Source organism: Peromyscus maniculatus, chromosome 12 (assembly GCF_049852395.1).
Source record: "Peromyscus maniculatus bairdii isolate BWxNUB_F1_BW_parent chromosome 12, HU_Pman_BW_mat_3.1, whole genome shotgun sequence".
Classification (NCBI taxonomy): domain Eukaryota; kingdom Metazoa; phylum Chordata; class Mammalia; order Rodentia; family Cricetidae; genus Peromyscus; species Peromyscus maniculatus.
In genome coordinates this window covers 24,270,890-24,296,020 of record NC_134863.1, presented here as the reverse complement: position 1 = coordinate 24,296,020, position 25,131 = coordinate 24,270,890, and the positions used below count along the sequence as shown (strand labels likewise).

General features: G+C 42.7%; 1 protein-coding gene across 26 annotated transcripts in view; it reads right to left on the bottom strand.

The window, feature by feature from the left end:
* Positions 1–25,131, bottom strand: part of Lrch3 (leucine rich repeats and calponin homology domain containing 3) — a 108,219-nt gene that overhangs the window by 21,937 nt on the left and 61,151 nt on the right. For 4 of the 26 annotated variants that reach the window (XM_015993370.3, XM_015993377.3, XM_015993368.3 and 1 more), the window contains exons 8-15: positions 24,956–25,076; positions 21,814–21,962; positions 19,181–19,257; positions 12,222–12,273; positions 11,367–11,516; positions 7,723–7,773; positions 5,750–5,803; positions 1,975–2,046 (exon numbers count right to left, since the gene is read on the bottom strand). In XM_015993370.3, coding sequence (XP_015848856.2) covers positions 1,975–2,046; positions 5,750–5,803; positions 7,723–7,773; positions 11,367–11,516; positions 12,222–12,273; positions 19,181–19,257; positions 21,814–21,962; positions 24,956–25,076 — 726 coding nt within the window. The remainder of the gene's footprint in view (positions 1–1,974; positions 2,047–5,749; positions 5,804–7,722; positions 7,774–11,366; positions 11,517–12,221; positions 12,274–19,180; positions 19,258–21,813; positions 21,963–24,955; positions 25,077–25,131) is intronic. The other 22 variants (XM_042259205.2, XM_015993373.3, XM_015993378.3 and 19 more) reach the window with 8 other exon arrangements.

Genomic DNA, 25,131 nt, shown 5'->3' with positions numbered 1-25,131 from the left:
GTCTCTGTCTCTCTCTCTCTCTGTGTGTGTGTGTGTGTGTGTGTGTGTGTGTGTGTGTGTGTGTGTGTGTGTGTGTATTTGTGTGGGATGGAAGATGATTTGTTGGAGTCTGATCTTTCTTTGTACCTCAGGCTGGGAATCAACTCAGGGTATCAGTCTTGGCAGCAAGTGCCATTATCCACTCAACCAGCTCCCTGGCCCAAGAATTTAGATGTGTACAAAATAAACTGTACTTGAGTAAAGACTGGAAGACTGGATTGCATTTCTGGTGAAAGTCATGTTCCTCAAGATAGAAACCAGATTTGGCATGTTGAGAAATAAATGTAAACTTAGGTAAGAAATTGAACTTAAAACAAGAGTAACAGGAACTAGAAAAGGAGACTCACCCTGCAAATGAGCTTTTTCTAAAGAAACAGGCTGGACTGGGGATACGGCTCAACAGGAAAATGCTTGCCACACAAGCAACAGGTGTGAGGCCAGGAGCTTGTATCCCCAGGACCAAGGAAATGCCAAGTGGGCAAGGGAGCCACGTGTACTGCACCCCTAGGGAGGCAGAGAGGAACCCTGGAGCAAGCACTCCAGCTAGACTAGCTCTGTCTGCCAGCTTTGGGTTCAAGCAAGAGCTTTTGCCTCAATAAGTAAGGTGGAAAGCCACAGAGGAAGATTCTAAATGTCAGTCTCTGGTCTCCACGTGCACCCATGTGCATACACCACACATACACAGACGTGTGGGGAGAAGAGATTAATATGAAATAAGACTATTCAAAGGATATGAGCTAAGAAGAGAGTCTGCTAAACACAGACATTTTCAAGGACCAACAGTATAGAGGAAAACATTAAGTGTTTCCTTGGTCCTTGAAAACAACAGATTGTGGTGGCCTGAACAGGTATGGCCCCACAGACTCCCATGTTTGAGTGCTTGGCCTATAGGGAACAGTGGCACACACTTGTAACCCCAGCACTGGTAAGGCAGAGAGGAAGACCCCTGGGGCCTGCTGAGTGTGGGTGCTGTATGCATCCATGTGTTGGCGTGGGTGTACTGACCCATGAGTATCGCTGTAGAGATCCACATCACAGATTTTCCTGTGCACCATTACAGCTTTGTTTATAAAGTGTTGTGGTTTGCTGTGAACTGGTACCTCCAAGCTCGTGTGCTTGAACACTTAGTCTGAGACGGTAGCACTGTTTTGGGAGGCTGTGAAACTTTTGGGAAGTGGGACCTGGCTGGCTCAGGTAGATGACTAGAGAAAGGCCCTGTTTTCTAGTCCTCTCTTCCTGTCACTGCTGCGACCTCCGTCACCACACCTTCCCCATGAGCAAAAGAAAGCCTTCTTCCTAAGTTATCTTTGTCACAGGCGTGAGAAAAGCAGCTAACACACAAACACAGGTGGTCCAGAGTCACAACCGCTCATCTGCCCTCTATAGCAGGGGTTCTCAACCTTCCTAAGGCTGTGACCCTTTAGTACGGCTCCCCGAGTTGCCATGACCCCCAACCACACAATTATTTTTGTCGCTACTTTTATGACTCACAATGTAACTATCTGCCATGCAAGCCCTGTGAAGGGTCATTCAAGCCCCCAGGGGTCGAACCCGACAGGTTGAGAACCACTGCTATAGGGCTTTGGGCAACTACACCTGTGCAGAGTGGACTCAGTTCTTCTGTGTGCACATCAGGTGACAGAATTAATTCGACAGTGCATATTAACCACAGTAAACAACCTCCGGCAACAAGTCAGAGTGGCCTTTCACAGAGCCGGCATGTAAATGACTGATGCCGGCTCTGACCAGCTCTGGCATTGTACAACTTGCAAAGCCAGCGGAAGCCAGTGCCAATACTCCCCCGACCTTAGGTGTGTTTCAGGAGATCCTCGAGTCTGCCTCGCTGTTACTCCAATGCAATGAAAATTTAAGACCCCCTTGCACACCCCCACCCCCTCCTGGAATTTCCTGGTGCATTAGTGCAACAAGAGATACCTTAAGAGGTGTGAAGGCAGAAGAGTGAGGCAGGGTTGCCACACAGCTTACTTGATCCATCCCTGACAGCGACTACATTTCAAACAAACAAGAGAAGAAACAGAAGCAGCATTTGAGTTAGCAAATGTCAGGCAGGCAAAGCTAAGCGGTCAAATTAGCAGAGGGAAGGTCATCAACAGACTTTTAAACTGTCTACTAAGATACCAACAGGGCTGACAGAGAAGAGCTGGGAAAACCTGCATCATGTAATCATTTACACAGCAGAATTTTTCCACCTACATAATTCAGAATACTCTCATGACCTCAGATCACATTAATCTATAATCAAGAAGCATTATTCTACTTTTATAGATGTTAATTAGTCATAGAAAATAAAAAGACAAGCAAATGTTTCAGAACTCATGTTTCCCATATAGACATCTTGTAATAAAAAGAGGCATTTCTTAATAAAAACTATTTTGTCTTAAGACATTTATGATTTTAGCAAAATAGTTTTGAAACTAATGTGACTTCTATTGTTCTGTGAAAGGAGAAATAAATACATCCAGAGAATTCATTTTTAATACGGCAAGGCTGGCATAAATCAAAATATTTCTGAATATTAATTCAAGTTCTACTGGGGAAGAAATAGGACACGAGGATTCTGCTTCACACTGTCAAGATGACCCCGCATTTCATCTCTGCATCTGTGAAACTCCAAATGACCAGAATTTCAAGGAGGTAAAGTGTAATCTTACTTTTACTTGACTCCTTTATCTTTTTACAAATTCTTCATGTGTAAGATGTTTAAGATGTGAAGCGTGTGGAGGGGTACCATGATGAAGTCAGAGGACACCTGAGTTTGGATCCTCACCTTCCACTTTTTTTGAGACAGGGTCATCAGCTGCTGCACAATCGGGTTACAGAGCGTGTGTGCATTCACTCTCACTGCAGGGCACAGGGGTTACAGATGCACTACTATGTCCAGCAGTATGTGGCATCCAGGGATCAGACTTGCACACAAGTGCTCTACTCCCTGAGTCTGTCAAGTAGCCCAGGCCGGCCGGCAAACCCTGGGGACCCACCTGGACATGGCCCCAGGACTAGAATTACAAGTGTGCGCCACCACACCTGGCCTCTTAAAGTGGGCGCTGTATAAAACGCAGGTCTTGACGCAGGCAAGGCAAGTATTTTACCCACTGAGATGTCTCCTCATGACCACAGTGCCTCCCCAATCATATAATGATTTAGGAGTGTTTGGCTTTAATGTATGTGTGTTCACCATATGCCTTATTTATGTGCCTGATGTCTGCTGGAGGTCAGAAGGGCATCAGATCCCTTGGCAGCAGAGTCAGATACAGTTGTGAGCCACTGTGTGGGTGCTGGGAACCAAACCCACGAGGTCTGCAAGAGCAGCACATGCTGTTAATTGCTGAACCACCTCTCTGGCCCTGGAAAGCCATTTCAAAGATGGATACTTAAGCAGATCCTTGATGAGTGAGCATGAATCAATCAGGGAGTGTAGGTAGAGAGGAAAGCAGTCCATGCAGAGAGAATAGCATTGCAAAGAGCCAAGGACAGGGCTTTTCACATCTGAGGAACTAAAGCAAAGAAGGAGATTTTGAGCGAGCTCAGAGATAATGATGGAGACGGAGTATCTACAACACACAAGTTTCACTCAGGCTATACTGTAAAATGTAGACTTTAAGAGCAGTATGAACCCTCTGAAGAACAGATCTGAGAAGATCAGAGATAAGGTTTAAAATGTGGCTCTTTTTTGTTTTCTTTTTTTTGGTTTTTCGAGACAGGGTTTCTCTGTGTAACTTTGTGCCTGTCCTGGATCTCACTCTGTAGACCAGGCTGGCCTCAAACTCACAAAGATCCGCCTGCCTCTGCCTCTCAAGTACTGGGATTAAAGGCGTGCGCCACCACCGCCCAGCTAAAATGTGACTCTTAAAATTTACCTTTTTTCTTCTCTGAGACCTTGAACACCCACATCCTCACTGTCCAGCTTTTGTACAATGTTGGCGGGATACTGGTTATCATACAAAGAAGTGTGAACTTTGCTTTTATTTTGCTATTTGAGTGTTTTTGAGGGCCTTGCCACATAGTCCAACCATGCCTTGAACTATGTTTGCCCAGGATGGACTTGAACTTGAGGTAAACCTCTTGCTCATGCCAAGCCTCCTAAGTGCTGGAAGTACAGGAGTACATTACAACACCTAAAAGTATTTGTTTTCAAGACCATCTAAATCATGAAATCAGGCCTGACCACCGACAGCCAAAATACAAGATTTTATGTTTTGACAATGGCTAAAGGCTATTTTAGGTTTCATGCTAAGGGCATTTTGCTATTGTTCTTCTTCCAAATTCTACTTTTCCTTCTACAAAAATATCTGGACACTCAGACTTTTATCACTTACTCTATGTGCTATTAAATCTCCTCTTTGGTTTCCTATCATGCCTTCAGTTTTAGCACGGAGGGCAATCCAGCATGGGTATTTACTACAGGCTTTGGATTAGCCTGATGTAGATTTAAACCCAGCTCTGGACTTACCAGCTCTCGACCTTGATCAAGCCACACCTGGGTAAGGTATTGTCTGTCTCACTAAATCAGTAGCGGTGAGTTTAATCTTAATTTTTAAGGATGTTGTGAGAACTGAGTGAAATAATTGGCATCAGAGACCCTCAGCATTTCCTATATAAATTAGTTTTCACTTCTGGTGGCAGTTAATTTCTGCTAATACTCCAGAGGTTGGTCATCATGGTCACTGTTAAGATAGCCCAGTGAATACATACTTTATCCATCTTAACAGAAATGAAAACTGCAGGATACAAAGAACTTTGAGGACCAATCCAAGTTCTACTGTAAGGACCTTTACACTAAAGCCTGTGATTTGCATAGCACACACAATGGCAGTTTCTAGCACTTAAGATAAGGACTTGCTATAGACATGAAATTTTTACTATAAAATAAAAACCTATAAAAATGATAGCATAAAACATGATGAGAAAAGCAATTTTACAAATGTTAGAATTCTCTTTCAAGACTGACACAAAACACTTGAAATAAAGCCTTCATGTTATGTTCACTTTAGGTGGACGAAGCAACAGCCAATGAAGGACAGCAGTACTGAACACTTTTAGTATTCAGTAAACAGTGCTCTAGTTAATGTTGTCCCGAGTTAAAAATGAGCGTGGAACAACAACCTTCAAATACAAATACTTCAACTGCAAGCTTATAAATAAAGCCTTTGTCGTCACTTCTGCAACCAGAAGGTTTTTCCAGTGCCAGTGTGCATGTGTGACACTGCATGTGTGATACTGCATGTGTGATACTTGCATGTGTGATACTGCTTGTATTTGCAAGGGGTTGGGAGGGCATTCTGTAAAAATGAAAACAACAAAAACAAATATGTGATAAAATAGGTCGCCACATGGAGTGCGGGACTCCATTTAACACACAGGGGTGACTCATGAGCCAAATTAATGATCAACAAGATGCCCTCAGAATCAGAAAAAGCATTTAAAAAACTGATTAAGACATTAAGTCTTGTCATATATAAAGCCAGTAGGGTTCTCAATGCAAATGTTTTCCCTTGAGAAGCACTGGAAAGATCGATGAGTCAAACTCTAGAAGCCTGGCTAGATTACAAAGTTCATGGAAAGAGCAGTTCTGTTATTTATAAAGCATTTAGTGACGGTGCCCATCATGCTTTATGGTATTTACATCAATGCTGAGTGTAAAGCACAACAGCTAGAAACAACATGAACTCCATCATGCACATTCGCTTACCACTAACAAGGCACTATCATCAGTGTGCTGAGACCTTCGGGATGGGAAGGGACACTGGGAAGGTGAAGAAAACGAAGCAATGTCAAAAACAAACGATGTACACAAGTGACACATTTCACAAGTACATACACAGGAAAGCAACATATGAAGGCACGTTTCCAACGATGCTGACACACACAGGACCACATGCATCACCTGTAGTTCACGCACCATCAGTCAGCAGGTTGACTCTGAGTACTGACTTCCTCCTAGAGACCTTAAGCAATGTCAAATGAGACCTCACTGCCTACACACCTGCTAAGCTCAGGCACGGGGATGACTCTGCTCACAGAGAACAATGGGGACTGACACAGCTACAGCATCAAGAATCTGTGGTCGTCTGTAAACCTAAGAGTCGTGATTTCTGGTCTAGGTATCTTTTCATGGCCTTTCTCAGGCAAGTAAGCAAATGCTAGCTGGTGTATTCGCACCAAACACTTGGGGAGTGGGGACAGGAGGATCAAGAATTCAAGGTCATCACCTTACACACTGGCTGGGCTACATGGGACATTATCTCAAACAAAGAAGAAGGAGGAGGAGAAGAAGAAGGAGAAGAAGAAGAAGAAGAAGGAGGAGGAGGAGGAGGAGAAGGAGGAGAAGGAGAAAGAGAAGGAGAAGAAGGCGAAGAAGGAGGAGAAGAAGGAGAAGAGGAGGAGGAAGAAGAAGAGGAAGAAGAAAGAAAGGAAAAAAGAAAAAAAGAAAAGAAACAATAGAAATGTTGAAGTAAAAAAATTTTACACATATGTGTGTGTATATATAATGTGTGTGTGTATGTATGTGTATATATATACATATATATATATATATATATATATATATATTAAGCTCATCAAACTTCGGTTGCTAAAAGTTTGTACAATTATCACTCTGTGAAGACAACTGAAAATACACGAGTGATTCTTTAAGGTCTCATGCTACATACAAAGTGTTTATACAGAAGTAAATCAAAACAGTTACCAAGAACTGTACTTCAAAAACCACGTGCTATAAAAAGCTCCAATTAGGTTGACACTTGTTTATTTAGAGTGTGTGTTTGTGTTCCCATGTGCATGTGCCACTGCACACATGTGGAGGTCAGAGGACAACCGTGGGAGTCAGGTGTCATCTTCTAGTCAGTGGGTTCTGGGAATTCGACTCAGACTGTCACCAGGCTTGGCAGAAAGAGCCCTGCTTGCTCAGCCTTCTTGCCTACCTTCCATTAAGTTTTCAAATACTGCACTTTACAAAATCAACTAGAGCAATCATAAATTGAAAAATATTGGAGGTAAAAATGAAAGTCAACTAACTATCCTAAAATACATTCATTTAGTAATCTTCACTTTAGCAGACCAAAATAGGCACAAAAAATTTAAACAGTTAAGCAATTATTGGTAAATATTTATTTGTAATGAAACTGTACAGGCTGATCTGGAACTAACACATATGAGTTCTAACAAGGAAATAAGCACTGAGCTGAAATGCAACAGTCTCTTTGGTTGAGCACCAAAATCATTCACTTGCAAAGAAGGCTGATTCAGGCTGCAGGTGAGGGAGGGGATGTAATCTCTAAGATGGTTGTATATACAGCCCTAACCTAACCTATGTATTCTCATAACCTCCTTCCTTATCCTGTACCTTACTTTCCTTCATAGGTAGACTTTTGTGGAGGGGAAAAAGACAATTTGGGGGAGCAGGTTGGTTTGAGATGAGGGTTTCTCTATACAGCTCAGGGTAGCCCAGTGTTTACTATGTAGCCAAGGCTAGCCTTGAACTCTTAAAAGCCCCCTGTCTCTGCCTTCCAGGTGACGGAATTTTGGATATGTGTCATTACACCAGCCAAAAAAGCCTGTTTTTGATCATTTAAACATGATCATGAAACATGATAATCACATGCTAAACATTTCATTTCCATTGCTAAAATAATGAATTCCAAGAAAGTAATTGTCTGGACTTACCTCACCATCTCCAGTATGTTGCTGTTTCTGTGGACTTTGTGATGCTTTCTGCTATAGCCCAGAAAGAAGAGGCTAGTTAGAATCTCAACACTGGAACTTACACATTCCATTTAATTAAATGGTTCACATCCATTTATTTCTTATATTTACTAGTTAAGAAGATTATACTCCTGTCTTAAATGTTTTAGTTTAAATGAAGAACAGTAATAAAGTATACTATCGCCGGGCGGTGGTGGTGGCGCACGCCTTTAATCCCAGCACTCGGGAGGCAGAGGCAGGCGGATCTTTGTGAGTTCGAGGCCAGCCTGGTCTCCAAAGAGAGTTCTAGGAAAGGCGCAAAGCAACACAGAGAAACGTTGTCTCGGAAAAAAAACCAAAAAAAAAAAAAAAACCAAAAAAAAAAAAAAGTATACTATCATACTTTTATAAGCATAAATAGAAAAAATGAAAAACCTACAATACACATTGAGAGTATCCTGAATACTCTCTCATGAACTCATTCACTCAAATGGCTTTACATATTTCTTCCTAACTTTATCTCAGTGCTTTATTCATTGTTCAGTACCCATCAATTTAGAAACTTCTCATATGCTTAATTTACAAAGGGCACAGCACCTGCCACGGTAATATTAAAAGTGTAATGTCGTACATGGGGGCACAGAACAGCTCAGAAAGCACACAGTGACACAGACAGGCACAAGCTCCAACGCTTCCAACTCTCCTTGGCAACGCTGCCAACCAAGTTTAGAGATCACACCTTCTTTTCGTACCAGTCTAACTACTACAGTTACTTTCTATTCCAGTTCCCCTTTTTGTTTCTTCCCAGACTGTTCTGATATGAGAAGATGGATTTTTCAGAAAGATCTTTCTTCTCATGGTTTTCTCCTGCCTAAGAACTTAAAATTTCTTTCTTCTGCTTACTAGATGAAACTCTTGGGAAATTAGTTTGATCAATCTGAGAGTATGACTGTTTGCCTCCTACTAGCTGTTAAACTTCTACAGAAGGCAAGCTAGCTGAGCTCACAACCGCACCTGAGGTACAGTAGTCATTATGGATTACTGAGGGCCATACAGCAGTCCAGACAGAGGAGGGTCTTTAGAGTTAGCTGGCTTTATTAGAATCCCCACTCTAGTACTAGCTGAGCACCTCAGGCAAACCGCTTTGCTTCATGCAGCTCAAATTTCCGACAATGTCTGACAAAGAGGACAATGATAATTCTTTATTATGAGATTATTGGGAAAATTAAATGAAGACAGAGAAAGAGAGAGACAGAGGCCAGGTGTATTGGCGCACATCTTTAATCCCAGCACTCGGGAGGCAGAGGCAGGCAGATTTCTTGAGTTCGAGGCCAGCCTGGTCTACAGAGCGAGATCCAGGACAGCCTGGGCTACACAGAGAAACCTTGTCTGGAAAAACCCAATACAAAGCCAACGGGGGAGTGGGAGACAGGGGCAGAGAGACTGCTCCACACCATGTCTGGATGCAGAGCGCATGCAGGAAACTGTGAGTCCACTGTCACCACCGCCGTCATCCTCCCCATCTTCCTGTCTTCAGTCCAGTCTGAACTAGCTGCTGCTGTCCTCAAGCGCCACGACGTCAAGTGTGTAAGTCACGGAGGAGCACTGCTAGCTCTAAACCACCCACAGACTCTCAACCTGGAACCCACAGACCGTTCCTAAGACAACACCTCACGTCCTCCTGAGGTCAGTGCTGAGGACATGCTCTCTAGTTTCTTCTTTGCCTTGATATGAACCAGTGCTTTCATGGCAAGCTGATTCCTTTGACTTCTGTACTCACTGTTCCCTGACAAGACTTCATTAGATTGCACCTTGTAGTTTATTTACCTTTACAGGCCTATCACCAGCACTCCCTCAAGGCCTTCAAATCAGTGAGTGATTTGAAGTAAGTAAGGCTTCAGGAAACCTAGGCTTGTCTTCTGGCCACAATTAACCTACTCTACATGGGACCAGTGCTTCATTTCTGTGGAGCTGCAGCTCCTCTGTGAAACACAAACATTCTCATCTTCCCTATTACAAATATAAAATAAATGGGCATAGAGTCTTGACTATGTTTTAAGTCTTTATTTGGTAACAAGTCAGGTAAAGACTTATGGAAGAGAGCAATGCTTGACAAATCAGGAGAAATAGTGTGTAGTAACAGATGATTTGTGCAAAATCATGACAGGAGGTAAAAGAGTGTGAGCAAACAGACATTTTAACTACCTACATCTCAGAGATAAGGAGGCACAAAAGAAGGCGAGAGGGGCTGGGAGGCGACAGGCCTGGGTGAGATCACTTTTCAGACCTCCACAAACTTGTTTCTAGGAATACTGAGTTTAGCTTTTGTCACTGGACGAATGATTTCCCTAAATTTTGACAGAAACAGTAGGCAGTGGTTCCAGTGAGGAAGAGGACTCCAGTGAGGAGGAGGACCATCATCATTCCAGGATTGAAATAACCAGGGGTTGGGGTTGGGGTGGGCGTGGGGACAGATGAACACAGGGCTGGAGAGGTGGCACAGGGTTAGGAGCACTGGGTGTCCTTGCAGGGGATCTGGGTGTGGTCCCCAGCAACCACATGGTGGCCTACAACTCTGTTCCACAGGGTTTGAAACCTTCTTACATGCAAGGTCCCCAGGCATACATGCAGTACACACACATACATGCAGGCAACATACACACACAATCAATAAATAGAAAGGAAGAATTCATCATGTAAAATAATAAAACAAAAATGCATAGAGCAGTTTCAAAAAATGATCTGTCTAAAATTCTAAAACGCCAGAGAAACTTTTCTAGGCAAGAATGAATGACTCAGTCAGCAAAAATCTCTGAGTTTTTCTACAGACTCAAACCTACTAAGTTCTAGCGAGCAAAACAGACAGTTCCTGTCTTGAAGTTTGCAAATGAATAGGAGAGACATATTAAATGAACAAAATTATAAGTAGTTAATTACTTATTAAGTATTTATTACTTAATAATTCCAAAGGTGATTTCAAAATGAAAAAACACACCATACAATCAAAATTTGTTTTCCATAGTGCTCTGACCGCACTACAGATGCTGTAAAACAGCCACAGAAGAAATGGTAATGGGGTGTCCTTGCTGAGCCGTATAAAAACAGGAAGGAAGGAAAGAATCAGAGACCATGAAAGAACGAAGCCTGGGAGCCTCCCAACAAACAGCATTTGCTACAGGAAAGATCTGGAGACATGGCACTGGCACTTTCATGATCTTTTTGTTTTTGTTTTTGTTTTTTATTTTCCGAGACAAGGATTCTCTATATAATAGTCCTAGCTGTCCTGGATCTCACTCTGTGGACCAGGCTGTCTTCAACCACAGGGATCCGCCTGGCTCTGCCTCCCGAGTGCTGGGATTAAAGGTGTGCGCCGCCGCCATCAGGCCACTTTCATGATCTTTACTACACCTGACATGGGGGATCCAGCATAATGGTTTCTACGGGCCTATAACCAGTCATGACTAAGGCTTTGGGAGACAGTCACTCTATCTTTAGTTGAGATTCCTTATGAGAGAAACAACTGGTCCTTCAATTAAGGAAATAATAACAGACAGTTTTGGTAAAATGAATAAACATTTACTTCTCTTAACGTCAAGATTATCTGTCAACAATGGTAACGGACTTACTCTGACAAAGTCCAGGACAGCATCTCTCTGAATCTGCTTGGTCCTTATTTTCTCCTCCTCGTACTGCAGGGCTGCAAGCTGTGCCTCTCTCCGAGTGCACTCGACCGACGGTTCTCTCCTCTGATGAAGCTCCAGGTCTGAATGTGAAAGCTGCAAGACAGGTTTCATTTGGGACATGCAAGCGAGGATAGGGTCAACATGTCAATAACTTGTATCAATATAAAGAATGCTGCTAACTCAAGTTTTATTTTGCAGAACTAACATTTTAAAAAATTCACTGTTCTTGTATGTATGAAAGCAGGAACTATCATGTACACATGCTATATGAACTAACTGAGAAGACAAATAGATTTAGAGCTATCTGGCAATTAATGGCAGTTTAAATACTATAAAAGAAAACTGGGTTGGCAAGAAAGCTCAGCCAGTAAAGGTGCCTGCCACCAAAACCTAGTGACCTGAGTTCAATTCCAGGAACCCACATGATGGAAGAACCAACTCCCCGAAGTTGTCCTCTTATGTCTACATGCATGCTGTGGCATGTATATGCATAAGCACACGTAGTGCACATGTATACATATACATAATAAATATTAAAAAATTAAAAGAAAGTCATCTTAGGTTAGCAAAATCAAAACTGAAATAACAAAGATAAATCTAATAACTAAGCTAGATGGTGGTGGCGCATGCTTTTACTTCTAGCACTTGGGAGGCAGAGGCAGGCAGATCTCTGTGAGTTTGAGGCTAGCCTGGTGTCTACAGAGTGAGTGCCAGGACACCCAGGGCTACATAGAGAAACCCTGTCTCGAAAAACCAAACAACAACAACAACAAAAATCTAATAGTTAAAAAAACTTACCCGATTGTGACTTGGTGGCAGTGATAAGACAGATGGTGGCTCAACTGGAACCCTAACTCCCCAAAAGGAAAATAAGAACTCATTGACAAGAAGATAAGGAACAAGTGGAATTCTCATTGTCAATCATTCTCTTTTTTTTTCTTTTTTTTTTTTTAAATTTTTTTTAATCATTCTCATTTGTCAATCAGTAGGCAACTTGTTGAGTCAGCATTGAAAGAATAACTGCATTTGGTAAACCAAAGCCCAAGAAACTGTATTAAACCACAGGCCTGCCTGATGTCCCCAACTTGCATATCATCTGATGGTACCACTGATGGCTAGCTAACCACTGTCCATGCCAGCCAATACTGATGATAGCTGCTTAGAGCACTTTTCAAACAGCGTCATTTTTTTATACCACCTAGAGCCGTTACCCACTTTCCTACCATCACAAAAACAAGAGATGTGTAACTGAGATCCTTTGATGGACACAGTCATTTCATCCACAGAAACCTGGGCTGCACAGAACCTGGGGACTATACTTAGAAAGCATCTTAAAGTAACAAAGGAACGATTCTATTGACTTTCATTCTGAAGGAGAAGGTGAGGCCCTGTGTGATGCTTAACAAACAGACAGCACTACTCTCCGTGATTGTACACTTTGGTATTTATCTTCTTCCTTAGGCAGGGTTACATTCTTCAAGGCTCTGTAAATCATGTGTTTTGCTGACATCAGTAAGCTGGTAGGCAAACAGAAGCAAACTTTCTAAGCTCTCATAGTCTCAACACCTGAAAACGGAATTGTATTTTCTTGCTAGTGCTCAAAATCCAACTCGGGCTCCAACTCTTGAACCTGGTTTTTAGGACTATCACCTCACTTAATGTGCCTACCTTTTCATATGTTAAGGACACAGAGTTCAAGTCTTTTCTAAAGACTCTGTGCCTGTCAGTTTTCATATCAATTTCACACAGGCTAGTCACTTGGGAAGAAGCCATTACTGAGAAAATGCCCCCACAGATTTGCCTACAGACACATCTGTGTGCCACTTCCTTAGTGTTTGATGTGGGAGGGCTCAGCCCACTGGGGGTGGCGCCACCCCTAGGCAAGGGGTTCTGGAGTGCATAAGAAAGCAGGCTGAGCAAGCCAGTAAGTATCCCAACTCCATGGCTTCTGTTCCAGGTCCTACCTCCAGGTCCCTACCCGATTTCCTGCCCTGGCTGACCTCACTGATGGACTATAAACTAAGGTGAAATAAACCCTTCCCTTCTCAAGTTGCTTTCAATTGTGATGTTTTACCACAGCAACAGAAATGCCAAGACAGACTGGAGAGCATCTCAAAAAGGTCTCTTCTCTTAGTTTTTCAAGACAGGGTTTCCCTGTGTAACAGCTATGGCTGTCCTGGAACTCACTCTGTAGACCAGGCTGACCTCGAACTCAGAGATCCACCTGACTCTGCCTCCTGAGTGCTGGGATTAAAGGCGTGTGCCACCACTGCCTGGCAAAAAAAAGGTGTCTTCTTAAATATTATTTTTATTTAAAGTTGGGTTTTTTTCCCTTAAGAGTTGTATAGCACATTTACTGATGGATTGATTTTGTGTATGTGTGTGCTTGTATACAGTTACAGCCGTGTATGGAAATCAGAGGAAAACTTGTGAGAGTCCGTTCTCTCCTCCACTATGTAGATTCCAGGAATTAAATGACGTTGTCAGGCTTGGTGGCAAGTGCATTTACCTGCTGAGCCATCTTGTTGACCCAGAACTTCTCCCTTTGATACACTTGTGAAATCAAGTTTTCTCATTTACAAAATAAAGCTCGTATCATTTTTTTCTTTTTACTGTTTTTTTTTTTTTTTTTTTTTGAGCTGAGGATCAAACCCAGGGCCTTGCACTTGCTAGGCAAGCGCTCTACCACTGAACTAAATCCCTAACCTGCTCGTATCATTTTTTAATATGATGTCTTTCTGGGACAAACAGAAACAAATACTCACTGAGTTCTTACCATGTACTACTACATATCCACTGTATTAGGAATTTCCCACATACTATGTGTTTCTTGATTATGCCTCACAATAATCTATGAACAAAGAACTACTATAATCCTCAGCTGAAAACAAAGAAATTTCAGCCATAGAAACAGTGACTCTCCCAAGGTGATATAGTCAATAAGTTGCAGAGTTAAACTTAAATCCTGTTATTTGATTTTTATATTCTCAACTACCATGAGATCTATGAGAACTGAAAGGGACTTTGGGTACTGTGCTGTATAAGCCATTACTTTTACAACTGAGAAAAATGAGCCCCTTGGGGCTTAGTGGTAGCTACATATGTCAGATCCTGAACTAGAACCCAAACTTTCTAGTGAGTAGTTTAGAGCTCCTCCTACTCTACCATCCCCACTCAACACAGAAGTCTAGAGTTCCTCCTACTCTATCATCCCCACTCAACACAGAAGTCTAGAGTTCCTCCTACTCTATCATCCCCACTCAATACAGAGAAGTCTAGAGCTCCTCCTACTCTATCATCCCCACTCAATACAGAGAAGTCTAGAGTTCCTCCTACTCTATCATCCCTATTCAACACAGATGTCTAGAGCTCCTCCTACTCTACCATCCCCATTCAATACAGAGAAGTCTAGAGCTCCTCCTAGTCTATCATCCCCACTCAACACAGAAGTCTAGAGCTCCTCCTAGTCTATCATCCCCACTCAACACAGAAGTCTAGAGCTCCTCCTACTCTATCATCCCCACTCAATACAGAGAAGTCTAGAGTTCCTCCTACTCTATCATCCCTATTCAACATAGATGTCTAGAACTCCTCCTACTCTATCATCCCCACTCAACACAGATGTCTAGAGCTCCTCCTACTCTATCATCCCCACTCAATACTGAGAAGTCTAGAGCTCCTCCTACTCTATCATCCCTCTCAACACAGATGTCTAGAGCTCCTCCTACTCTATCATCCCCACTCAATACTGAGAAGTCTAGAGTTCCCCCTACTCTATCATCCCCTCTCAACACAGATGTCTAGAGCTCCTCCTACTCTACCATCCCCACTCAACACAGAGACACAGAGAAAGGGAAGTGCTCTGGGACTTAAAAGTGGAGCACTATACACACTGAAGAATCACGGACCTGTAATGTCCACACCTAAGCTGTGAGAAGTTAAAGACGGAGAGCAAGAGGGAAGCTCAGTTGATTCAAGAGCCAGTGAAGACGTTAGCTGTCCTACAGCATCACTTGGCGTACGTACTACAGCGTGGTTCCTGCTGGTGTGTCCCTGTCACACTTCATGTCACATGACTTTTTCATTTGAGGATGTGTCTAGACAATAGTATCACTTACATTTCACATAAGATAATTCTTAAGAATGTCCCACATATTAGAGGTGGCTCAGCCTTAGATCTAATAGTAGCACCTGCAGTCATTTTGGGAACTGATTCCCATAAGGAATAAATACCTTTTCAAATAGCCTCTAAGGAGTAGTGCCGAATTTTGTTGTGGAACACTGGCCTACTTTATACTTCCAGAATTCTTTTATTATTATTATGACTGACTCTGGGGTCCCCACCCCTAGACTTCTCTAATGGCCATAGGGGCCATTTTGAGCCCCTCAAAGCAAGAGAGTAGCCAGATCCCTCCCTAAAGGAAAAAAAGAAAAAGCCCAAGATCAGGTCACAAAATCCCATCAATCCCTGAGCTTGTTCCAAGATCAGGCCACAAAATCCCTCCAATCTCAGGCCATTCTGGAAAGCCCTGCCTCATAAGAAACTCTACATAAACCAGACACTGGTGGCGCACGCCTTTAATCCTGGTACTCGGGAGGCAGAGGCAGGCAGATCTCTGTGAGTTCAAGGCCAGCCTGGTCTACAAAGGGAGTTCCAGGAAAGGTGCAAAGCTACAGAGAAACCCTGTCTTGAAAAACAAGAAAGAAAGAAAGAAAGAAAGAGAGAGAGAGAGGGAGGGAGGGAGGGAGGGAGGGAGGGAGGGAGGGAGGGAGGGAGGGAGGAAGGAAGGAAGGAAGGAAGGAAGGAAGGAAGGAAGGAAGAAAGAAAGAAAGAAACTCTACATAAAGCCTGCTTCCTGTCCAGTTCTTTGCTGCTTCTCTCCCATGGAGAGGCGGCCACCCTACCTCCTGGGTCTTTCCCAATAAATCTCTTGTGTGAAGTTTATTATGTGGTGTGACTCTGTGGTATTCCTTGGCTCCCAACTGCCAGGATACCTTTTCCCTCAGAGCTGTAACACAACAGTGATCCAGCCACTTGTAGCGGCTTGTCTAATCAGCAAATGGAGAATCCCAGGACAGCGAGAGACCCTGTCTCAAAATAAGCTGGATGTGTTCCTGGGGAACAACACCTGAGCTTGTTTGGCCTCTGCATGCATGCACACACATGTGCATGTACACCTGGATCCACATTGCATTCCCCCAAACATACATGTTCATTCACACACAAAAGATATTATAGGTCCTCATAGACCATAAAAACATACTGCAATGACTACATGTTTAGGATGACAGGAATTAATGACATCTTTGTCCCAGCTTTCCTACTGTGATGGTGGAAACTTCCTTCAGCTTTTATTAGCCATCTGTGGATGAGCTGAAGCCAAACAAAGGAAGGACCACCTAGACCCATCCCCAGCAGGCCTGTGTGTTCCCCCCTGAATCATTCTGAATCATTAATATATACCTAGTCCTACCCGAGTGCTCTCATTTTTCAAACCAAAGCTAGGGAAGCTAGGGAAGGACTCCAACACTGCACGCGTTTTTAGGCATGCCTTCTTTTACACATTTGGAGACAGTCTCACTAAGTTGTCTAAGTTAACATTGAACTTTCAATCCCGAGTGCCTGGGATTCAGGCCTGTGCTCAGCTCCTACCATATTTCTTTACCATCCTTTTATACTTGACTTTCTTTTAGGAAACCAGGCTAACACAGTCTCTATTTTGTAAGGCTTATGTTCCCTGGGCCGCTTGAGCAGCGAAGCTCTCTCTGCTCGTGGTGAACACTGTAAGGCAGCAGCAGCAGCAGGCCTGGTCCTCACCCAGCCCAGGGCGTCTGTGATATGAGGCACCTCCTCCTTGTCTCTCTTTCTTCTGTGCAGTTTCGGTGTTTGATTTATCTATGCATTTTCTCTGCTGTGCAGCCTGGCGTTAGGACTGCAGACTGACGGCCGGCTGTGCTGCCCTTTCTACTTTGTGGTCTTGGAGGGAATGCTGTGAGCGACCTCAGCACAGTAAGGTCTGTTGCACATCAGCAGCACTTCCAGCTCCTAGCCACTGTGGACCAGGAACTCCCAGAAGCCACTGGAGAGCATGCTGTTGCTCCTGTAACTGATGCTGGCACCAGAGTTTGGCCCCAGATCTTCTCTGCACCCTAATGTCAATACATCTGGCTTTCTGCCAGTTTTGCCTAATTTTGACACATCTGTCTGACTGGTGCCAAATGAACTTATTGGTCCTCTTTTTGGCGATCTTGGGCTTCATCAGATGCTGAAGGGTAGCCATGATGCTGCTAAAGAGATGGCAGCTATCTTGAAGGCCGCACAGAGGAAGAATGAAGTCTTCTCTATTTTTAAAATCATCTTTGCCATCTTGACCTTCCAGACATTGTCCTCTGTCTTCCATTCCTATGAGCACTCCTGCTCAGGCTCTTTCGCCAGGTGTTTAAGCTCCAAGTTCTCCATATCTCTTGTGTATCTAACTGTTTACTAAAGTGTGTGCCTAATAGGCAATTATAGAAAATGACCATATCCATCCTGAGATAAATTTCAAAGTATATAAAACTTAACTAAACCTCTAAGAAATAAGTGATGAATATGAATGGCCAAGTTATGAAATTTTCATATTCAGGGCTGGAGAGACGGCTCAGTGGTTAAGAGCACTGACTGCTCTTCGAGAGGAACTGAGTTTGAGTCCCAGCACCCACATGGCAGCTCACAATTGTCTATGTTTCTTCAGTTTCAGGGGACCCAACACCCAGAGCAAAACACTAATGCACATAAATTAAATTTTTTTCTTATTCATTATTCTTCCTACATTTTCTTTATTTCATCTACATCATAGTTCCTAAGATGACATTAGCATGTTGTTTGGTATAAAGACCTATAGGTGGATGACTGGTGGTATATAGTAAAATCACTGTCGTTTAAGAACAGACATATCAGCTGAGTCTGGTGGTACATGCCTTTGATTCTATGAGGCAGAGGCAGGTGTATCTCTGAGTTCAAGGCCAGCCTGGTCTACAGATTGAGTTATAGGACAGCCAGAGCTACACAGTGAAACCCGTACTTGAAAAACAAAAACAAAAACAAAAAAAAAGAACAGATATATTCAGCCTACTGTTTTTAAGATTTCATACACAAAGACCAAAGAGTGAAAAAAAAAATTAACTCCTGTGATACAATTTATAGTCAGGAACATGTTAGAATTCTGGAGTGAAAACAGCACTGAGCTAATTTTAGAACTATGGAGACTCTAAGTACCATGGAGAGACAGCATACATTGAAGTGAGAATGAAAACACACACACACACACACACACACACACACACACACACACACACACACACACACAAAACCTGCTGTTACCTAGTCAAAGATTTAAGTTACAAAGCGGGGCTTCCAAAACTCTTTAAATTTTCTATGCATAAATAAACACCCACCACCACAAAATTTCACCACTACTTTCAAATCAACCGATTCTAAGGTAGTGGTTTAGGTAATGGTGGTCTGGATTTGGAGTCAACAGACCATCTTTACAGTGGGTGAGCACAGATGTACACTGACCTAGTTCTAAATACCCGGCATGGGAAACACGCATGCACGCGCGTGTGTGCGCGCGCGCACACACACACACATACAACGGCATGGGAAGCACACACAAGCCAAGTGTCTTCCTTATATTTGGATTTGCCCAAAACCAAAACCAATTCAGTCTCATGACTGAGTTTCAAGAAGAAAGAACTAAGTTGCTTTTTCAAACCTGTTTTGATGTGAATATCTTTTCATGTCTTCTGTTTTTTGAAATCCTCTAACAGGTATTGGCTTTACTGGTGAACCCTAAACCAAAAAGAAAAAAAAAGTCAGTAAATAAACTTAACACACATGATATATAAAAAATGCTGTAATTGCTGGGTGGGGGGCAGTGTACGCCTTTAGTCTCAGTACTCAGGAGGCAGAGGCAGATGGATCTCTGTGAGTTCAAGGCCATCCTGGTCTACAGAGTGAGTTCTAGGACAGGCTCCAAAGCTACACAGAGAAAGTCTGTTGGGGGGGGGGGGGGAGGGGGAGCAGGCTGTAATTATATTTTTCAATTAGTTTTACTTTTAGGAAATTGGACACTAAAATTTTATTTGGATAAGATTGTCCTTTGTGAGCTTTGTGTTTAAAAGCATGCAGGGTAGCAGGTTGGGATGGTGCATGCCTATCATCCCAGCACTCAGGAAGCTGAGGCAAAAAGAACTGAGTTTGAGGACAGCCTGGGTGACAGGAAGACTCCATCTCAACAAACTAAAAGCAAGGGCTGCTGAGAAGGGTGAGTGCAGAAAGGCCCTAGCTGTACAGAGGTAGCAACCCGAGCATTATGTCCAGAACCTGCAGAAAGCGGGACAGAGAGAACCAACTCCACAACGTTGTCCTGACCTCCACATATGCCCTGCGGCATGTGTGCTGACAGAGACAGACAGACAGACAGACAGACAGACAGACAGACACACACACATCAAATTTAACAAATGAACAAAAGCAGAAACGGAACAAAACAAACATACACAAAAAAAATCTGTAGCCGGGCGTTGGGGGCGCACGCCTTTAATCCCAGCACTCGGGAGGCAGAGGCAGGTGGATCTCTGTGAGTTCGAGGCCAGCCTGGGCTACCAAGTGAGCTCCAGGAAAGGCGCAAAGCTACACAGAGAAACCCTGTCTTGAAAAACCAAAAAAAAAAAAAAAAAAATCTGTAGGCTGTACTACATAGGCTTTTGATAAATAAAAATATGCAAAAACTATGAATATTTATTTTATTTAAAAGGTTCTCTTCTTACTGTAGTATATAAATTAGTGATTATGCAGAGCAATATTATCAGAATAAGAAAGACCTTAGCAGCTGGGCATGGTGGCATACATCTTTAATCCTAGCACTCAGTAGGCAGAGGCAGGTGGATCTCTGTGAGTTCAAGGCCAGCCTGGTCTATATAGTGAGTTTCAGGACAGCCAGGGCTCTGTAGAGACTCTATCTCAAAAACCAAACCAAACGAAGAAGTCCTCAGGACTCCCCTACTGGCAAGCTTACCATTACCCTCTTCCAGGGCTGCATCGTCCTTTTACAAACTGCCCACTTCAGAAAGCTTTAGACAGCCATAGACACATTCCAGCCACCACACCCAAGGGGTAGCTAGAACTTCAACACACTAAAGGAGCGAGCCCCCACAGTGTGGCAGGGCAGAGCAACATTCCTGAGTAGTCCAGGAAGCAGTTCTGTTCTAGGCTGTGGAGACACTCTAGTTGGACAACCTAACATTATAAAGTGACTAAAGGAAGACAGGAAAAGAAAAGAGATTTCTCGAAAGAGCATTATGTAGCATTATTAATTTAAAGTTTACTAGAAAGTAACTTTTGAGTCCAGCAGAGACTAACAGCTTGAACCACAGGTCAGTTTTATCAATCACTGGTCTATCATTATCTCTTGGCTACAGGATTTGATTTATGTGATTTTATCTGATTTTAGAAACAAGTGTCTTCTGAACTGCAACAAAAACGACTGTGTTCAAAAGCCTTCAAACAGGAGCCAGAGGATTCTTTTAAGGAATGCTATTGCTCCACAGTGCACTCCACTTGAAGCAACGGATTCTTGATTTCTAAGTTAAATACATCATTCTTCAAAAAGGCCCCTACTGTTTCTCAAACAAGCCCTGCTCAGGGCCTGGGACAAACCCCAGACATCAACACAGCACACACTAAAATGAAGCCATTTTCCTATGCTGACTAGATAGAATGAAGAATGCTATTCTACTTGAGACCCTTGAGGAATTGGCAGAGATTCTACAGTGGTCTGAATGCTTACCTGTTTTTTAGGCAATTCAATGCTCCATTATAAGAGACACCCAAGAATTTTAATAGCCAACAATTTATATTCTATTAACTTAGGATAAAAGCACCAGTATAATTAAACTTATTATTATTCTATGGGTAACTTGAACATTTCCTCAAAAATCAACCTTGGTTTCATTAATTATCTATTAAATTATAATTTAATTTAGCAATAATAAAAAAGCAAAGCAATCAAGAAAAAAAAGCCAGCCAGAAAGCAAACCAACACAATAAGGAAAAGTATCCTGTCCCGTGCACTTTCTTCAAAGGCCAGAGGTCACACTCAGTGGCACTCTTGGGGTTCCTCTCACTGCGTCTTCAGATGAATGAAATCTGCCTTCTCACTGGAGAATAAAACTTGAACCATTTTTGGAACTACTTCCTGATTTTTTCAAATTAAGCGAAAAATCCAGGAATAAAATTGGAAAGGAACAAAAACCAAATAGGTCTAACCCAATAAATCATTGCTATGTGCACTGTTTTCAGCAGGGGATGCTAACTTACTTAGGCTAGAAGAGGGACACTACCTACCTCATGGGAGATTCGCCGGTGTTCAATGTAGGCCATAAACTGTGAGCTGAGACTGCTGCTGTCCAAGCCTTTGGGCTGCCTCACATCGTTCTCTTCTTCTTCTGCAGTACAGCTGTCAATGTAGTCAATCTGATCCAGATCATGCTCCACTGTAACCCCGGGGAGACAGGGGAGGGGAGGGAGGGGAAAGGGAGGGAGGGGGAGGGAGGGAGGGGGAGAGAGATTCCAAAGTTAAATAGCCAATAAAGACCCTTGCTTAAATTACACTCTCCCCTTTCCTTGTATCTGTCCTGTGACACAAGACTTTAGTATTTATTTAGTCCACAGCCCCTTGCAAAATTGTCTCTTGAAACCTTAGTCCAATACACTCAAGAGTGCCCAACTGAGGGTGAGTCACTGAAGTGCAGACCTGACCTGTATTTTCTCTGGATGGCGCCGTAGTGTTCTAAACAGACACTCTGAGTCTGGGGGACAGAAGCTGGCTGGGGCTCAGAGACAGAAGGCTGTGGCCTCTCATTAGTTTGAGATGCAGAAAATGTAACAGTCAACTCCAAAGAGAGCAGAAAACAACAAAAGACACGGGGTAAGAAGAATCCTATTGACTGCTTCCCTTCCTGGAGCTCACACTTAAAAAAGAGAACAAAGACTTCCCTATTCAGAAGATTACTGCTGGAGGTCAATGCTTTAGATATTTTTGTAGCAATTTGTGACTGAAAGAGAGTCATCTGAAGAATTTTTTTCTTCTCAAGATACTTTATTAAAAATCAAATACTGACTGGAAAGTTTATCTTATAACTTACTAAAGAGAATGTCTACTCCACTAAAAAGACACTGTAGAGGAAAGAGAAGCAAGGAAAGACACAGCCATAGAATGGTTTCACCTGGAAGCTTCTGGATGTCTGTCGTTGTTACATTAAATGGCACACTAGGAAAGACCTTGCTCTGAGGATGTTTCTCAGGCAATGCATTACACTCCAACCATGGTTTTATGCTGTCTCACTGTGCCAGAACACTGGATTTAACTGAACTACAGTTTATATTAAGTTGAATTTTGTGTTACAAGCTTACTAAGATCTAAAAGGATAGAAAGGCTGTAAGGTGACATTCCATTAGAAATCTGATATATTCATTTATTCTATGTGCTGTAATTTGTCCAATTAAATAGTTAAAACCATTTCTCAAGAAAGCAACATCACTTTTATACTATCCAGATTAGCACAGTCAAAATTTGATGAAGATTTTGTAGTTATATCTCAATTCAGAAAAGCCACATCTCAGCTTTTTAAATTTGTATGTTGGGTGTATCTGTGGTACAGGCATGTGTACAAGTGTGTATGTGGGCGTATGTGCCCGTGTGTGTACACACGTGGAAGTAAGCTAGCATTTTCTAACACCCGTTAGTTAACTGGGGTGTCACATATGCCAAGGCATACATGTGGAGGTCACATGCATTGTTGGGGGACATATGCCATGTAGAAGTCACAGTTACTAATTGGGAGGGACACATAAGCCATGGCACATGTGTGCAAGTCAGAGGGAAACTTGCACAAACTGGTTCTTTCCTTCCATCACGTGAGTTCCAGGGATCAAATGCAAATCATAAAACTAGTCGGGCTCCCCTTTATTTTTTGAAGCAGAGTTTCTCCTGGAGCCTGGAGATCACCTTTGGTTAAAGCAGCTGGCCAGTGAGCTTGAGGGACCTCCCTGCCTCTGTGCTGCCATGCCTGACTTTCACGTGGGTGCTTCGGGTAGAACTCACCGCCCTGTGCTTTTCAGTAAGCACTTTAAGACAAACACGGAGGCCATCTTCCCAGTTCCCAAATGCCACATTTCAAATGCTTAATAACCACATGGGGCTGGAAATTACGTTGTTTGAAATAAAATGATGGTACATACGAGGGTAAAATTTAAAATACAATTACTAAAACACAAATGGGATGGTAAGTGACAGAAATAAAGAAGAATGTAAGCCAGGGAGGACAAAAAAAAAATAAAAAAAATAAAAAATAAAAAATAAAAACCCCACAAAAAAAACCTGACATCATCAGAGATAAAACTGCTTCTCAGAAACATGCATTTCTAGAAAATCTATGTAATTTCTCCCTCAGCACTGGCCCTCAAAATCCGAACAATAGGCTTTAAAATTCAACTTGGAAGAATACAGAACAGGATTCTAAAAGGTGCTTTAGAAGTACATGGAAGCAGAGAGAACTGTTTCTTTTATAAAAACGACCACTAAGTTCAAAGTGCTGGACTAAGAAAAACTCTTCAGAAGTCCCAAAGACCCCCACTCCGATGGAAAACAAAGTGGACACTAAGGAAGCCTGGAAGACACACCTGCAGTCCCGGCTGTTAGGGGACTGGAGTGGAGGCCAGCCTGGTAACAGTGAAACTCATTTTCAACAGTGCTGGCCAAATGACTCAGTAGGCAAGAGCATTTGCTGCCAGGCCTGCTGACCTGAATCTGATCCCCGGGATCCGCAAGGTGGAAGGAGAGAAAAGTTGTCCTCTAAGCTCATCAGGCCTGTGGTGGCACACTCCTTCCCAGGAAACAAGTAACTCCATTTTTAAAAGTTAAAAACAAACACGAGCAGAGGAACACAATCGATGAAAGAGCTCATGAAATCTCTTTAAAATGGAGACTCTTAAAAAGAGACATGTTACTTCAGAAGACCAATGCAGCCAGATCAAGATTAACAAAGATCTGCTCCAGATAAACTGCCCTTGCTAAAGATTCTCCTGAAATAAGCATGAGAGGGAAAGAATTTGAATTACAAACTGAAAATACAGAGAAGTTCAATTTTCATCCTAGTGGCAAACTTTTTTTTTTTTTTTGGTCATATATAAACAGAAGTCTTCAGCAGAGTGAAGGAGCTACAGATGCGCAAACACTAGTTAAGGCAGGAGCTGGGCTCAGCTGGTAAAGTCCTTGCCTATCATGCACAAGGCCCTGGGTTCAATCCTCAGCACTACAAAACCTGCAACACACCTGCACTTCCAGGGCTGGAGAGGAGGAGTGGAAATTCAAAGTTATCCTTGGCTACATAAGGGGTTTAAGGCCAACCTGGGCTACAGGAGAGCCTGTTATAAAACAAAACAAGCTAACTATAAAGGCTTTAAATGTCATCAGAATCATGTTTACCTCCACCGTTTGTGACCACCACACTGCTGCGATTCTCCTGGTACTGGCTCTCTCTCCGAAGTCTTTGCTCTTTAGTAATCTCTGCCACTCGAAGAGGCAGATCTGAAAATTCATCTGTAGGCTTAAAAAGCAGAAGCATTAAAAACCATCATTTCAGCCGGGCGGTGGTGGCGCAC